Source organism: Eupeodes corollae, chromosome 1, assembly GCF_945859685.1.
Source record: "Eupeodes corollae chromosome 1, idEupCoro1.1, whole genome shotgun sequence".
Classification (NCBI taxonomy): Eukaryota; Metazoa; Arthropoda; class Insecta; order Diptera; family Syrphidae; genus Eupeodes; species Eupeodes corollae.
Genome location: NC_079147.1, coordinates 152,064,454 through 152,080,654, shown reverse-complemented (window position 1 = coordinate 152,080,654; position 16,201 = coordinate 152,064,454). Strand labels below are relative to the sequence as shown.

The 16,201-nt window shown below is 36.3% G+C and overlaps 1 protein-coding gene across 1 annotated transcript; it reads left to right on the top strand.

Moving 5' to 3' along the window:
• The first annotated feature begins 1,818 nt into the window (after nucleotides 1-1,818).
• Nucleotides 1,819-3,204, top strand: LOC129940172 (uncharacterized). The gene has a single exon (XM_056048427.1). It carries the CDS (start codon nucleotides 1,857-1,859, stop codon nucleotides 3,102-3,104), a length of 1,248 nt encoding a protein of 415 aa, XP_055904402.1. The 5' UTR covers nucleotides 1,819-1,856; the 3' UTR covers nucleotides 3,105-3,204.
• Nucleotides 3,205-16,201: the final 12,997 nt, after the last annotated feature.

Sequence of the window (16,201 nt, the reverse complement as noted above, 5' to 3'; positions counted from 1 at the left end):
AAAATGTATAAAAGTTGGTAAAAATTGATTTTCGACTCAAATAACTTTTCAAAACTTTGAGATATTGGCTTTAATTTACTTTTATCTTTCAAAAAATCTTGTTGTCAACATTCAGTTAAAGTTTGAAAAAAATCGACCTAACAGTTTTTGTACAAAAAATTAAAAACCGAACAAAAAATTAACAAAAGTTGGTAAAAAATGATTTTCGACTCAAATATCTTTTAATAACTTTGAAATAATAGCTTCAAACTAATTTTATCTTATAAGAAATATTGTTTTCAACATTTGGTAAAATTTTTAAAAAAATCAAATTGGCAGTTTTTTTACAAAAAATAAAACTCTAAAAAAAAACAATACTAAAACTTGGTAAAAATTTACTTTCGGCTCAAATAGCTTTTCAAAAATTAAAAATATTGGCTTCAAACTTATTTTATTTCACAGAAAATATTGTTTTCAATATCAAGTAATTTGTATATAAAAATCTAACAGTCCGTTTTTTCTTAAAAAATAAAATCTACAAAATATAGTACGCAAATTTGGTAAAAATTGATACGAGTACATATGGACAAACTTTTAAGCAAGACAAATCGACAGACGGGATGGGAAGTTATCAGTGCGGGTCGCATCCCAGCCTCTTTTATTTATATGTGTTTGTTCAATACTAAAAGCCCTGTGATAACCGACTTTTTTTCCCTGCACACAACTTGAGCGAACATGGTTTTATTGCAAGAGACATTTCCTGGTCCCTTAATTTTTCGTCGTGGCGATATCAACTGGCCACGAAGATCAAGCAATTTAACACCATTCGCGTGATGGTTATTTAAATGATTTAGTGTTTCGCACATAATGTCAACGCTCAAACTTTATAATAAAAAGAAATATCATTAAAAAAAATATTTTATTTGTGTTTTACTTGCGTTTAATTTTGAAACCGCAAAATGGGTAACTCTGTAGTTAAGTAATAATTTTTGTCATTCCACAGTTTGAAATTTATTTGTAAGGTCTTTACACAGCTTCAGTCATTACTTTCACAATTGTGCTGACAATTTTACGCATAAAGCCATTGTTTATAGAGTCAAAATATATGAAATTTTAAGACTCCGAGAGTTAATGACCCCCCACAACCTCTTGTTGGATCCGTCATTGCTTGTATCACCTTTAGTATTCTTATTTATTTCAAACAATTTAACAATAAATCTCTTACAAATGGTCATCATCATCAATATACCTTCAATTCTAATTTCAGTCGTAATGTCAAAAACAGAGATTCGTTTTTCAGCCGTACTACGCGAATGTAAATTATTATACAACAATTCGTCCTTAATTGTCATTGCAATATTCCCAATGTTTCCCTTTTCTAATGATCGCAATGTGTCTTCGACATAATTCGGCTTACAAAATCTCACTTGAGTATGAGCTAAGTACTAATCAATGGTTGACTCTCCGTCTATTGAAAAATCCATCTTCTTAAATAAAATAATTTTTTAATATAAATCGAGTTCAAAGATAAGTCAAGGACAGGAAAGGTACAAGTAATAATATGTACATTTGTGTAACACGTCAGCAACGGCACGGGCTATACACATTTCATCTACAATTAAAACGAAGTTAATTCGTAAGTATAATAAATCTATTCATAATCCATACGATAATATTTTAATGATATAAACTTTTACGATTAGAATAAGAAAAATGATAATGCAGTTGTCTGAAAAAGTAAATATAACTTCTCTTTGTTGTCTTAATTTGTATAAGAATTTAAATCTATAAAATTTTTGATAAAATGAAATTTTCTATAAAAAGACTCAATGCGCTTTATTTCCAGCACATCAGATCAGTTTTAATTTCAATTTGAAATGAGCTCTACAAAATTATCTCTAACGGTCGTTCAGGATTTGTGCGAAAGATATTCGAATCAGAAGATCGACTATAATGGTGTTGAATTGCTAAGCTATTCGCTTAAGAAGTCAAATGACGCTCCCGCCGGATATCTCGGTCGACATGAAGTTCTATCTGTAATCATTCAAAAAAAACCATCCGAAGCACCACAAGAGCTGATATTCTTTATCAAAACAGCGCCAATTGATATAGCTTCCAGACAGAAGTACATTGAAGAGTTTGGAGTTTTCAAAAAGGAAGTTTCTGTTTATGCAAACTTACTGCCTAAATTATCGAAGGGACAGTTGGATTTTTCTGCTCGATGTTATTATGCCAAAGATGATATCTTAGTTTTTGAACATTTGGGAGAGATGGGATTCCGGATGGGATCTGATCGATCGGGATTATTGGACTTTGATCATCTGAAGTGTGCATTAAGCTCTCTGGCCAATATGCATGCTTCATCGATTGTTTTTGAGGCCAAGAATCAATTGAAAATTTGTGATATGTTCCCGGAAATTGTGAAGGAAAACGCATATCCTGCGGCAGCACACAGTATTCGGCGAGAGAATTTCGATAATGGTGTTGTGGCTCTCTGTGAAATTATCAAAATCATGCCTGAGTTCAAGGCATCCAAACACTTGGACTTCATCTTGAAACAGTTTCCCCGAGAAATGAACAAAATCTTTGATTTCGTCAAACCATCTTCGAAATATTTAAATGTATTCAGTCACGGTGACTTATGGGCCAATAATTTGCTTTTCAAATATGAAAACAATCGTCCTGTTCAGAGTCGAATTGTCGACTTTCAACTAACTCGATACGCTCCGCCAATACTTGATGTGATTACGGTATTGACAATTCCGACAAGCAGGAAATTTCGTTCGGAGCATTTGGATTCACTTTTAGCCAGCTACTATTCAATGTTGGGATATTTTCTAAAACAACATGGATTTCAAATCAATGACTTTCTGACACCGCAACAATTTGAGGAGAGCATAAGAGAGTTTAAGGAACATGGTCTAATTGAGAGTTGTTTATTTTCACATTTGACCATCTTACCAACGGAATTAACGGAAAGTGTAGTTTCAGACGAGGGTTTTGAAGATTTTTTCAAAAACAAAAGAAACGAAATTTGTCTGAAGGCATTTAACACTGATGAGGTCTATAGAAGTAGACTTTCCGATATGATATCGGATATTGTTAATAATTATATTTTAAATTGAAATTTATTGATTTACATACAAAATGTTTATATTAATAAGAAATGTGATAGTATGGAAATAAAAATAATATTTGTGTATTTTTGTAGGCAATGTTTAGAAATATGGCTTTATCACTTTCTTTCTTTTGTGATTTATGCCATTGGTAATTTTTAATACTACTGCCAGATCTAGATGCTGGTTTACTGCTCCTTGAGTATGATCCTAACCAGAATTATTTCAATTTCGCCCTGCAAAATGTTTCAATCGATGAGCTAGACTCTCATTTTACCATGGTTGAGATGTTGTCACCTCTAAGCAGAATGAAAAGTAACAAAGCAGCGGGTTTGGATGGCATTCCTATCGAATTCTATAAGAATTCAACTCCTGAATTTCACGAGCGTATGTTGGGGTTAAAAAAAAAAATGTTTACAGAAGAGACATTTCCAAGCTACTTTCGTTTGGCTACAATATTTCCTATATTTAAAAAGGGTAATCCGAGTTCACCAGAAAATTATAGAGGCATTTCAGTACTGAGCTCACTTAGAAAACTGTTTGCACAAATGTTATACGTTAGGCTTTTGAATTGGATTGAAAGAAATAATTTGTTAAGACGATATCAGGCTAGTTTCCGAGCGGGCCTTGCAATGATTGGTCAAATTTTTGCTCTTACGAGCGTTGGCAGGCGTTTTATCGACAAAAAGAAGCCCCTATACACTTTTTTCGTCGATTTTAAAGCTGCTTTTGATACCATTAACAGAATATCGCTTTTACATAAGCTAGCAGTTATTGGTCTTTCAACCAAATTTATTCGGATTTATGAACAACTTTTACTAAACACGTCTGCAATGGTTTGTAATGGTATATCTATTTCAAAATCCTTTAATACCGAAACAGGTGTTCCACAAGGCTGTATATTGAGTCCGCTGTTTTTATAAATGATATCGAAAATAAATTACCGGGAGGCATCAACTATGGCGATCTATCTTTGAAGGTTTTGCTCTATGCTGATGAATTGGTAGTGTTCTCTGATAACCCAGTGACATTGCAGCTTCAGATAAATAAACTAAAACAATATTGCGATTCGTGGGATCTCAAAATCCAGACTTCTAAATCTAAAATTATGATTTTTAAACCTCAAAACCGTTCAGATAATAATGTAGGAAATTGGACATTAGATGGTAACATGATTGAAGTTGTCAGCGAGTTTAAAAATCTTGGTTTTACTATCCCTCATGATTTGAACATCGAAAATCATATCAAAGAGAAATTAGCAATAGCCAAATCTGCTATAAACTCGATGTGGTCAAGAAGTTTCGTGGACCCTACATCGAAATTTAAGGTTTTTGAGGCTACCGTGAACAGTTGCTTTTGATATGGGAATGAAGTGTATGAATACCAATTTCTAGAGGATATGGATATGTTATTCAAAGATACTTTTTCAAAAGAATCTTCCGGCAGCCGCGAAGCACGCCTAATTACGCCATATATGTTGAGTCCGGGCTTCCGAAAATATGTGTTAGAAATTTAAAAGCCAACGCAGACTATCTTATTAAAGTTATGCATAGACCTGATAGTAATCTGCACAAGCAAATCCTGCTTACATCACTCCATTGTGGATATTTCCCTTTTAGAAATTGGCATGCTTTTGCCACAGCATATAATTTAGCAATGAATCTAAATCCAAATAACAAAGAAGAATAAGGAAATACCTTTTACAACTGCATTTCGATGGTTGAGGAGGAAATGTACAAAACTAATCTCGAAAGGGCTAAGGTATCATTTTCTAGAGCGACCTATAGCCGTCTTAATTTGACTTTGGGTGATTTTAATTATTTCTGTGTGGACCTTTCTGCTTCTGATATAAGTTTAATATTCAAAATACGGACTGAAAATCTTGAGCTCAACTACAGGCCACATAGAACTGACTTAGATGCAATTTGTTCACTCTGCAACTCAAGCAAAACGAAGCTGTTTACCAGTTTTTAGCAACTTGTCCTATTTTACAAGAATTCGTAGACTTCATTTTGATAATGACTTCTTTTCATCGGAAGAATGTTTACTTGTTTTAAACTGGGAGTATGGTTGGAAATTGCTGGTACGCTATGTCTCCCATGCAAATAATTACAGAAATTCTTATTTGAGTCTGTTTTGAAGTATCTACTTAAATAAATAAAGAAAAAAAGTTTTTCTTTGGCTAAACTAAAAGCCCAATATTCCATAACTTGAACCTCTTAGAGTATGCCCTTTTCCGTTTTAACTAACCTAAAAGTCCATATTCTCCGAAAGCTTTCCACTTCTTCGCCATCTTCGGTTTTTAGCTAAAAAATAAAATTAAACCTAAATATTTTGAACAATCATTTAAAGTACCTAATTGTTAAAGATTTATCTATTTATCTATCTATCGAATTTTCAATACGAATGCCTTTTGTAAATTTTTGCAAAGGTTCCAATATTAAAGTTCTGATGGCTTTGAAAAGAAAAGAACAAAAATCAGAAGCACCAACAATTTATGTACGGATCTTTCTAATAAGACGTTCAGGAAACTTTACTTGAAGATGTACGATGTTTCGTGGCAGTAACCTCCGTTCGCTTCGTTCACTTCCATGTCTTCGAATTCCCCCTATAAAAATACTATTAATCAGAGAGTAAGGTCCAATTACACAACCAGACGAAAAACGGCACTAAACAGTGACGAGTTGAGGATGCAGTTGGCTTACAACAATCATTTTTAGATTTCCAATCAGGAAAGAAAAGACATTGCTGGTTTTCAATCGACTTTAATTCTTGTAGAGCTAAAGCCTTAAGACCTAAGTCTTAATGCCGGTTAAATTGCGATTGTTTATGTGTCTAATTATCTCATTCTTTAGCTCGTTAATTTTAACTGTTTTTTTTTTCAAATAACTCCAAAGAAAGAAGTCCAATCATCATCTTGGCTGCCAATTGACATCACCTCCACGTGAGATATAACGGCCATTGAATTTTACGGGCAAAAGAGTCATTGTTTCGTTAACTGTGTTGGAAGTTGTGTCGTGCTGTCGAAACCACTGTCGGATACATCCATATCTTTCGATTCGTGACATACAAAGTTCGTTATCTTCTCACGATAGCAAACACCATTGAGAGTAACTACCTGACCAGCCTGATTTTGGAAACAATACGGCCCTATTATGCTGCCAGCCTATATACACGAAAGAGTCACTCTTTGCATTGGTTTTTCGATAATCATTGTTTGATCATTCTACTTACTTACTTACTTACTTAAGGTGGCGCTACAGTCCGGGGCGGACCTGGGCCTCAACCAACAAGCGTCTCCAGCCAGCTCGGTCCCTAGCTAGCTGTCTCCAGTTTCACACGCCAAGTTGGTTGAGGTCCTCTCCCACCTGCGTGCGCCACCTGAGTCGCGATCTTCCTCTACTGCGCCGTCCCTCGGGATTGGATTCAAAGAGCTTCCGGACTGGAGCGTTGATGTCTATCCGCTCTACATGACCTAGCCATCTAAGCCGTTGGACTTTAATTCTGCTAACTAGGTCAGTGTCGCTGTACAGCCCGTACAGTTCGTCGTTATATCTTCTCCTCCATTCTCCATCTATGCGTACGGGACCAAAAATCACCCGAAGAATTTTTCTCTCGAAGCATCCTAAGACGCTCTCATCTTTCTTTGACAGGGTCCAGGCCTCAGCGCCATAAATGAGAACCGGGATGATGAGTGTCTTATAGATGGTGATTTTACATACTCGAAAGAGGACTTTACTTCTAAATTGCCTTCTAAGTCCAAAGAAGCAGCGATTTGCAAGAGTTATTCTTCGTTTGATTTCAGCGCTGGTATCGTTGTCTGCATTAATAGCGGTGCCTAGGTAGACAAAGTCCTTAACTACCTCAAAGTTATAGCTGTCCATGGTGACGTTTTGTCCAATACGTCGTCGTTCAGTGTCCTTTTTTGAAGACAGCATATACTTGGTCTTGCCCTCATTGACCACTAAACCCATTTTCTTCGCTTCCGTCGCAATGCTCAAAAACGCTCCACTGACATCACGCTTTGATCTTCCAATTATGTCAATATCATCTGCGTATCCGAGTAATTGGATGGATCTTCGGAAGTTTGTGCCTCTAGTGTTGACGGTTGAGTTTTGCACAATTCTTTCCAGAACGATGTTGAAGAAGTCGCATGACAGTGCATCGCCTTGTCTAAAACCTTTTTTGACATCAAATGCATCAGTAAGATCTTTTCCGACCTTGATAGAGCAGCGTGCATTCTCCATCGTCATTCTGCACAAACGGATAAGTTTGACAGGGATGCCAAAACAAGACATTGCTCGGTAGAGCTCTTCCCTGTAGATGCTGTCATACGCGGCTTTAAAATCGATAAAGTGATGGTGGGTATCGATTTGAAGCTCCTGGGTTTTTTCCAAGATCTGCCGTAGTGTGAATATTTGGTCGATAGTGGACTTTCCTGGTCTGAAGCCACACATGATAAGGACCAATCAGGTTGTTGACGAATGGCTTCAGACGGTCACATAATACAGCAGAGAGGATCTTATACGCAATGTTAAGAAGACTGATGCCTCTGTAGTTGGCGCAGTTTAGAGGGTCTCCTTTCTTATGTATCGGGCAGACTATGCTGAGATTCCACTCATCGGGCATGCTTTCTTCCGACCATATTTTGCAGATGAGTTGGTGCATGCTCCCTACCAAGTCATCGCCTGCTGCTTTGAATAGTTCGGCGGTGATGCCGTCAGCTAGAGCAGCTTTATTTGACTTAAGTTTAGATATAGCTCTCTTCACTTCGGCAAGGTCGGGTAGGCGGAATTGTTGATCTGCGTCGCCGAGGTTGAGTGGTTCTATCACCCTTACAGCGGAATTCGGTTCGTCATCGCCGTTATATAATTTGGAGAAGTGATCTTTCCATATTCTCAGCATGGACTGCGGTTCTACTACGATGTTCCCCTGATCGTGTTTACAGGCTTCGGTTCGTGGCTGGTACCCTTGGGAGGTTTTTTTTCCTTTTGGTAAAATTTACGAACCTCATTTCTGTTGTGAAATCCCTCTATCTCCTCGATCGCGCGCTTCTCATGCTCTCTTTTTTTCCATCTAAGAAGGCGGTGTTCCTCACTCCTCTTCCGCTCGTAGAGCTCGCGAGCAGCTCTAGTCCTTTTGTGCAGCGCCGTTTTGTATGCCTCTTGTTTCGCTGCGTGCGCTTGCCGGCATTCGTCGTCAAACCAGGGGTTTCGTTGTGGTGGCCGTGTGAAACCTAGCACTTCAGAGGCGGCATCTCTGATGGCTGCAAGGCAATGTTGCCACTGGCTTTAATTGCTTAATGCAGGAAGCATAGGACTCCTTAAGAGGTTATTAGAATCTCGATCGGAAAAGGACATGGCAGTCTCTTGCGATTGTAGCCGTCTAACGTCAAATCTTCTCGCAGTACTTCCTTGTTTTGGCTTGGTTCGGGATATCCGTAGTCGTACCTTGGCTACAACGAGGTAGTGGTCCGAGTCAATGTTGGCCTCTCGGAATGTTCGGATATCCTGGATACTGGAGAAGTGTCGTGCGTCGAGCGCAATGTGGTCAATCTGGTTAACGGTTGATTGATCAGGAGATTTCCTGAATCCGTTGTCGGAGGTAGTGTCGTGCAGGCTGTATCTCCCGATTATCCCACCAAAGATGTCTTCTCTTCCTAGCTTGGCATTAAAATCTCCTAAGACAATTTTAATGTCATAGCCAGGGCACTGCTCATATGTCTTGTCCAAGAGCTCGAAGAATATATCTTTGGTGTCTTCATCTTTCTCCTATGGGCATGCGCGCATATTAGGCTTATGTTGGCGAATTTAGCCTTGATGCGGATTGTCGTGATGCGCTCGCTCACACTGTTGAAACTCAAGACTTTTTGCCTGAGCCTAGTTCCAACAACAAATTCACACCCAAATAGACGCTGTCTTTGTTCTCGGTAGCAGTCGCCGTAGTAGATAACGCAGTCTTTTAGTTTGCGTTTGCCCGGTCCATCCCATCGCACTTCTTGGATGGCTGTAATATCTGCCTTGCAGCAGTTTAGGGCTTCCGCTAATTGTTCGCACGTGGTCTGTTAAGGGACCTAACATTCCACGTACATATCTGAAGTTCGTTGTCCTTGTTTCGTTTGCGTGGGTTGTCAACAGTGAATCCGTCCGTATCCGAGGCTTGTTGGTGCTTCGAAACTTAAGGTATTTTTACGTGGCCAGGAAGTCACCCCGACGGCACAAACCCCAACCTGGAGGGCCAGATCCTTAGTATAACTCCAAGGAAGGGGAGCCGGATAAACCGCTCCTTACAGGCCTGGGCTCCGAATAAGTCGAAGAAGCCCTATAAGGTGTTCACTAAGTAGTTCAACCTTACTGGAACTGTAGACGCCACCGTTGATTCCATCTTGAGAATTCGTCCGCTGCCGCCTGGATAAGGGGAGGTGGCTTAGTGGAAACACCTCTCCCCCCTCTCTCGTTTGCTGCCCCCAACAACATTCCACTGGGGTTGGAACCCAATCTCCAGTTGAGGTACTAGGCACCCGATGTTCACCGCGGGGAGGTGAGAGTAGGAGTTGATAGACAGAGGTGGGTTTTGAGAAAAACCTGTAGACGCTTGTGTCCTCTTAAATGCACATGTCTAGAATTTGGTGTTTTCACATTTCCTACAGTACAGACCCGGTTTGCTTAAATGTTTTGCACTATTTTCCGATTGTGCCCACATTTGGACGAATAAACAGACTGAAAAAACCACGAAGTGAACGATATGCATTTTGTTTTGATTGTGTATCTTTTAAGTTTGTCCGAAATTGAGAAATGTCAAATAAAATGCAGAACAAAGCATGACTTTTAGGTGTAGTCTACATTTAACATAGGCTATTAAAATTTAACCACTCTTTAGATGCATCGAATCAAATCAAGGCATTTTACAATGTGCTTAAATGGATTCAATTATTAAAATTACTAAATTAAACGAGACAACAATATTCTCAAATATTGAACAACAATTGTGTCAACCACAACGTTTTGTCGAAGTGCGCTAAATGTATTTAAAAATCAAGAACGGCATTCTTAACGCTTTAGCAAATGCATTTTTTAAACATTATTGAAGTAAGCCGTTTAAATTCCAGAAAATAGACTTCTAAATAGGATAGAAGTAAGCTGATAAGACAGAATTAAGCTGCTTTTGTAAATTTAAATATTTGGCTTAAATTGAAGTAAGCCATTCTACCTTTTTCGAAGAGAAGAATTTTTTGGACTGGGGTCAAAATGCATGGGTCATAATACTGTGCTTGAAATACTGTATGATAAAATTGAAAAAAGAAAATTCTTGAAATCTTCCTGGATTTCATAAGCCCAGAGAGGTGTGAAACCCGGTGGCTTATAATAACATTTCAGATAAGCCAACTAAACAAAACTTAGAAAGAGCTTAATCCCTCACAAAATAATTAAATAATTTAAATACACAAAATTATTCTTAATTCAAAATAAATAATGTTTCTCAAATAACCTATTATAAATTATTCGGGTGTTATGAGGAAAAGTACAAACTGAGTATAAATATTCTTCACTATCTATTTATTCTCGTATTTGTGTTAACCAAACATCATCAACCCCTGGCAGTGTTAGCGATACCGTGGACTTAAATTTTAAACATTTTAATCTATTTTTTCTATTGAAGTGGAATTGCTACCAGATTTGAAAGTCATGGTTTTTTTTTCGTTTTCCGTCTAAAAAATATTGACTTTTTGTTAACTTGCCTCAAAATTTATTTATACGCTTAATACAAGCAGAAAAAGGACTTGAAACTAGACTTAAATCTATGTTTTTGCATATCAATAAGTTTTAAGCCATCTTCATAAGGTGGTAAGAATAGATTATCAACTCAAGGAAGACGGACTGCAGTTGAAGAAATCTGCGTTGTACAGATTCAGACTTGACTAGGGTATTCAAGGAGAGGTCTAAGAAAAGTGGTTTACAGGGATATACAATACATAGTGGCATAGGGGTTCGAGATTACTTTAGACCAACGTTTGATGAAGCCAAGGGATGAGTTGACCTTGTTAGTAATATATTCAAAATGGGCTCGAAAATTTAACTCAGTGTCCCAAATAACTCCTAGGTCGCGAAAAGAACAGACAGAATGATCAATGAATGGTAGCATCGTGCAGACTGTAAGTTCGGTATGGAAGAGGTTAACGCACCATGTCTGAAATGAGTCAGCATCATTTTGGAGTAAGACAGAATCAGATGGAGCAGAAATAACCTTTGTTAATTTTAGTAATCAGCATAAATAGATACAGTTGAATTATCAATGACATTATTTACGTCGTTGATAGTTAAGACAAATAATAAAGGAAAAAGGTGGCTCCATTGAGAGACTCCGGAGATGGCGTAAATGGGATAGGATATTGAGTACCTAAAAACAAATCTATATTGGCAGTTCTCAATATACAATCTGAGCCTGAAGTAAAAAATGGTGGGAAATCAAGTGCTTTGAGTTTAAGATAAATAACTTGTTGACTTCTACTTCATCGTCTACTTCATTCCCTTCCTCTATTTCGTTTATAGTGTTAGACAGAAATTCATTAAGAATGTTGTTGGGAAGAAAAAATAGGCCTTCAATGAGAGTCATAGGCAATGCTTTAAGAGCTTGGGAATTGAAATAAACTTAGCTATTGGCCTGTAGTTCATTACATAATATCTTGCTTCTTTTTAAAGAACAGGAAAAATAAAGGAATATTAAGAAAGCTTTGAAAAGATAGCTTGAGAGTTGCTCTCCGCTGTGCTACGGTTGGTTGTTGTTTGTTTTGCTCCATTAAAAGAATCTTGTTTTCTTCTTGAAACAATTGTAAATTAACTTTAAATTACTTTAAAAGTGTGACAGAGTAAAATTCAAATTCATTATCCAAACCGACAGAAAAGACACGAACCATTCGCAATCCTCCAACAACGTCGTCGCTACATACACTTATCTTAATGTCTTCTTGCAACTACGGACTACTTGATTGATTCAATAATATGTCATGGCAACTTTCGACGATCATATCACATGATATGTATTGACGCCCCTTATAGTACTATTAAGCTTTTCAAGGAAAGGAAATCTTTTTACTATTTCTGTGACGAGTGCGATCCGTTTGCACAGATTAACATTACTCGCGACATAATACAAAATAAATATAATCTAGAAAAGCTGCATAACCAATTACTTCGTCTTACCGAAAAAGTTGACAAAACAACCACTTTTTCACCAGTACAAAATATTGAGTCTCATAATAACGAAGTCGAAATGACTAATAGTGGATCGCTAAATGACACCTCATCTTTAAACCAAATAACTGACGAAACAGATACAATTCACAACATGGATATTTATAGTGTCGAAAAGAAAATGACTCATAGCCGATCGCTAAACGATGCAGCATCATTAAAGCGGAAAATTGACGAAAGTGACGCCGAATATAGTGAAGATTATCCCTCAACGAAGAAGCATGCCAGGGCCGCATCTCCCTCTGCATCTGAACTCCCTTCTCAACATTTTCAATCAACTCTAACCTTATCAACATCTTCTGTCCCGATCAAAGCAAAAGCAACTTCAATATCATCAATAGAGCCATTACTCGAAAATGCAAACCCATCATCATCAACGTTAGCCAACTCATTGTTATTTTCATCCCTTCCAAAGAAAACTCATTTAAACTCACCTATCTCATGTGGATTGAAAGTAGTAGAAGGCCATCGAACTTTATTTTTATCTAAACTTGCCCCTTCAACAAACGCCCTCGATATTAAAAACTTTATTTCGAACAAGACTGATACGTCGCTATTAAAAGTTGAGAAAATGATTCATCGAAACCACTCGAAATATGCATCTTTTAAGATAAGAGTTCCAGACTCAATCTTCCACCTTCTAAACTCAACATCGCTTTGGCCGAAAGGGATCATAATACACGAATTCGAGAATAAACAAAATAATAATATAAAATCGTCATCCGTTAACCCTTTTCAAGAGACCCGGACAATGCATTATTATCGAAGAGGCAGATTCAACAAGTTTTGATTTATTACCAAAACGTCAATGGCCTAAGGAAAAAGATCAATACGATCTATAAAAATATTAACAATCTACAACATGACATAATTACTCTTACAGAAACATGGCTAAATAATTCCTTCATAGATGCCGAACTCTTTGACTCAACTTACCAAGTTTTTAGACGAGATAGGCACCAATCGAGCGACTCGGAGACAGTCGGTGGTGGAATACTATTCGCGGTAAAAAACTACCTTATATGCACATTGGTTGATACTTTTGATCTTTCTGACGTCGAAATGCTATGTATTAAAATCAAATTGGAAACAGGTTATCTCTTTATCATCTCAGTATACATACCTCCAAGATCTACCAGTTTTGTCTATGAAAATTGCATGCATTTAACTGAGAAGATCCACGACCAAATGGAACCTAATGATGAACTGCTCATCGTAGGTGATTTCAATCTTCCGAACCTCAACTGGACAAAATCATCAGATTTCAACTATTTTACACCTATCAGTCCAACGAGCACCAATGAATTCACAATTATTGATGGTTTAGCTTCTTGTGGACTTGTTCAATTTAACGGAGTTGCCAATCAATACAACAAATATTTGGACCTAATATTTTCCTCCGACACGATAAATACTGACGTAGCTGTATCTCCAGCCGATGTTAAACTAGTAGAAGAAGACCGTCACCATCCAGCTTTAAATATATCACTGAATATAAATGTGTGCAATATCCCTAATACATCAAATGAAAAACTTGAATTCAATTTTAAAAAATGTAACTTTAATGAACTAACTAACTTATTGTGTAATGTTGTCTGGAATCAACTGCTCCTAAATCGTAATATTGATGACATGTGTCTAAATTTGTATAGTATTATTTTTAACTGTTTTTATGAAACTACGCCATTACGGAAATCTCGCTATAAATCTAAAACTCCACCATGGTTTGACATTCTATTAAAAAACTTAAAAAATAAAAGAAATAAGGCATGGCTAAAATTTAGTAAAACTAGAGCAGAAGAAGACTTCAGGATTTACTCCGAACTTAAAAATATTTTCATTGACTACTCCAATATTCTATACTCTGACTATATTATAAAAATTGAAAATGAATTGAAACAGACCCCAAAAAACTTCTGGGATTTCGTGAAAAGTAAAAGAAAAACTGACGGTTACCCAATCTCTATGTCTTTCAATAACACAACAAGTCATGACTCCCAAATAATTTCAAATATGTTTGCTAATTTCTTCAAAGACGCTTTCGACGTACCTTCTTCTTTTCAGATTTCCGATTCGTTCTTTCCAGCCCAAAATTATCCTCACCTTAACTCACTTGAATTGACAATATGTGAGGATTCAATTGTTCGTTGTGTCTCAGAACTTGATGACTGTTTTCACCCTGGCCCTGATGGAGTACCATCATGTGTTTTAAAAAATGTGTGTCTCATTTATCGTACCCTCTGTTTGTTTTGTTCAATGAATCTCTTAGAAGCTCAGTTTTCCCACTATTATGGAAAAGTGCATTTATAACTCCGATTCATAAAAAAGGGTCTAAGAATGAAATATCGAATTACCGGCCGATTGCCAAACTTTCCGTTATTCCCAAATTATTTGAGTCCATTATCTGTAAGATGTTATACTTTAATTGTAATTCAATTGTATGTGAAAATCAACATGGTTTCGTCCAGAATAAATCAACAATTACAAACCTACTTCACTTCACTTCTTTCTGCCTTGACTCTTTCGAAGATCGTAAACAAGTAGGTTGCGTATTTACAGATTTCAGCAAAGCCTTTGACAAATTGTGTCACAAGATTTTAGTCCATAAACTTAAGGCCTTAGGGTTTAACGACAAATTCTTGACGTGGATCTCGTCTTATCTCAAAAACAGAAGTTATAGTGTTATATTCAGAAATGAATTCTCCGACCAATTTTCACGTCAACTCTGGTGTTCCACAGGGTAGCCATTTAGGTTTATTATTTATCTTATATATAAATGACATAACATCCGTTATAAAAAACTCCTCCGTTTTAATATACGCTGATGACATTAAAATTTTCAAATCTATTAGTGCAATGAATGACTGCTCACAGCTTCAAGAAGATCTTCATAGTTTTAGGGAATGGTGCAATACAAACCGACTTTTATTGAATATTGACAAATGTAAAACTATGTGTTTTACACGCAAAAAAAGAATTATAGATTATAACTATTTATTAGATTCTTCCTCCCTTTGTAAGCTTTCCGTTTTCTCTGATTTAGGTGTTATTCTTGACAGTAAATTAACGTTCAGTGACCATTATAACTTTATAGTTAAAAAAGCTTACAAAATTCTAGGTTTTATTAAACGTTTTTCTCGTGACTTTCGTGACCCATACGTCTTAAAACTTCTTTATGTATCATTTGTAAGGCCAATACTTGAATACGGCTGTGTTATATGGGCACCATACTATTCAGTCCATATTGACAGACTTGAAAGTATCCAAAAAAGATTTATGCGTTTTTGTCTTCGTTTTCTTCCGTTTTCCCAAATATTTACACCACCTCCTTATTCTTAGAGACTTTTGCTAATAAACCTCCCTACACTTTCACAACATAGACAATATCTCCAATTTTATTTTAAAATTAATTAATGGTTCTATTATATCCGCAACAGCTCTGAATCGTCTAAATTTTAGCTATAGTCAAACTAGAATAAGAAGACAGATACCTTTATGTCCGATCTTTAGCAGAACTAACTATGGTATGAATAGCCCTTTAAATCAATTGATTTCAGTCTTCAATAAATTTTATAATTTAATTTCATCTGTTAATGACAATGTTAAAAGTAAACAATTTAAAGAAAGCTTTTTTAATTTGTTATAGTATTTATTTATTTCTATATTAATAAAAATTTTAAATTAAAAATTATGTAAATAGCTATAAGTTTATATTAACGTTAGATAATTTACGGATTAAATAAATAAAATTAAAAAAAAAGTGTGTTTGAAATAAGTTTTGTACGTTGGATTGAATGAAAGATACTTGTTCATCAACATCAGGCATTTCATAAACCCGAAACCATTCAATTCTCT

Bases quoted from the DNA above. Each gene is read 5' to 3' on its own strand.
- LOC129940172 (XM_056048427.1), top strand. From the start codon at position 1,857: ATGAGCTCTACAAAATTATCTCTAACGGTCGTTCAGGATTTGTGCGAA.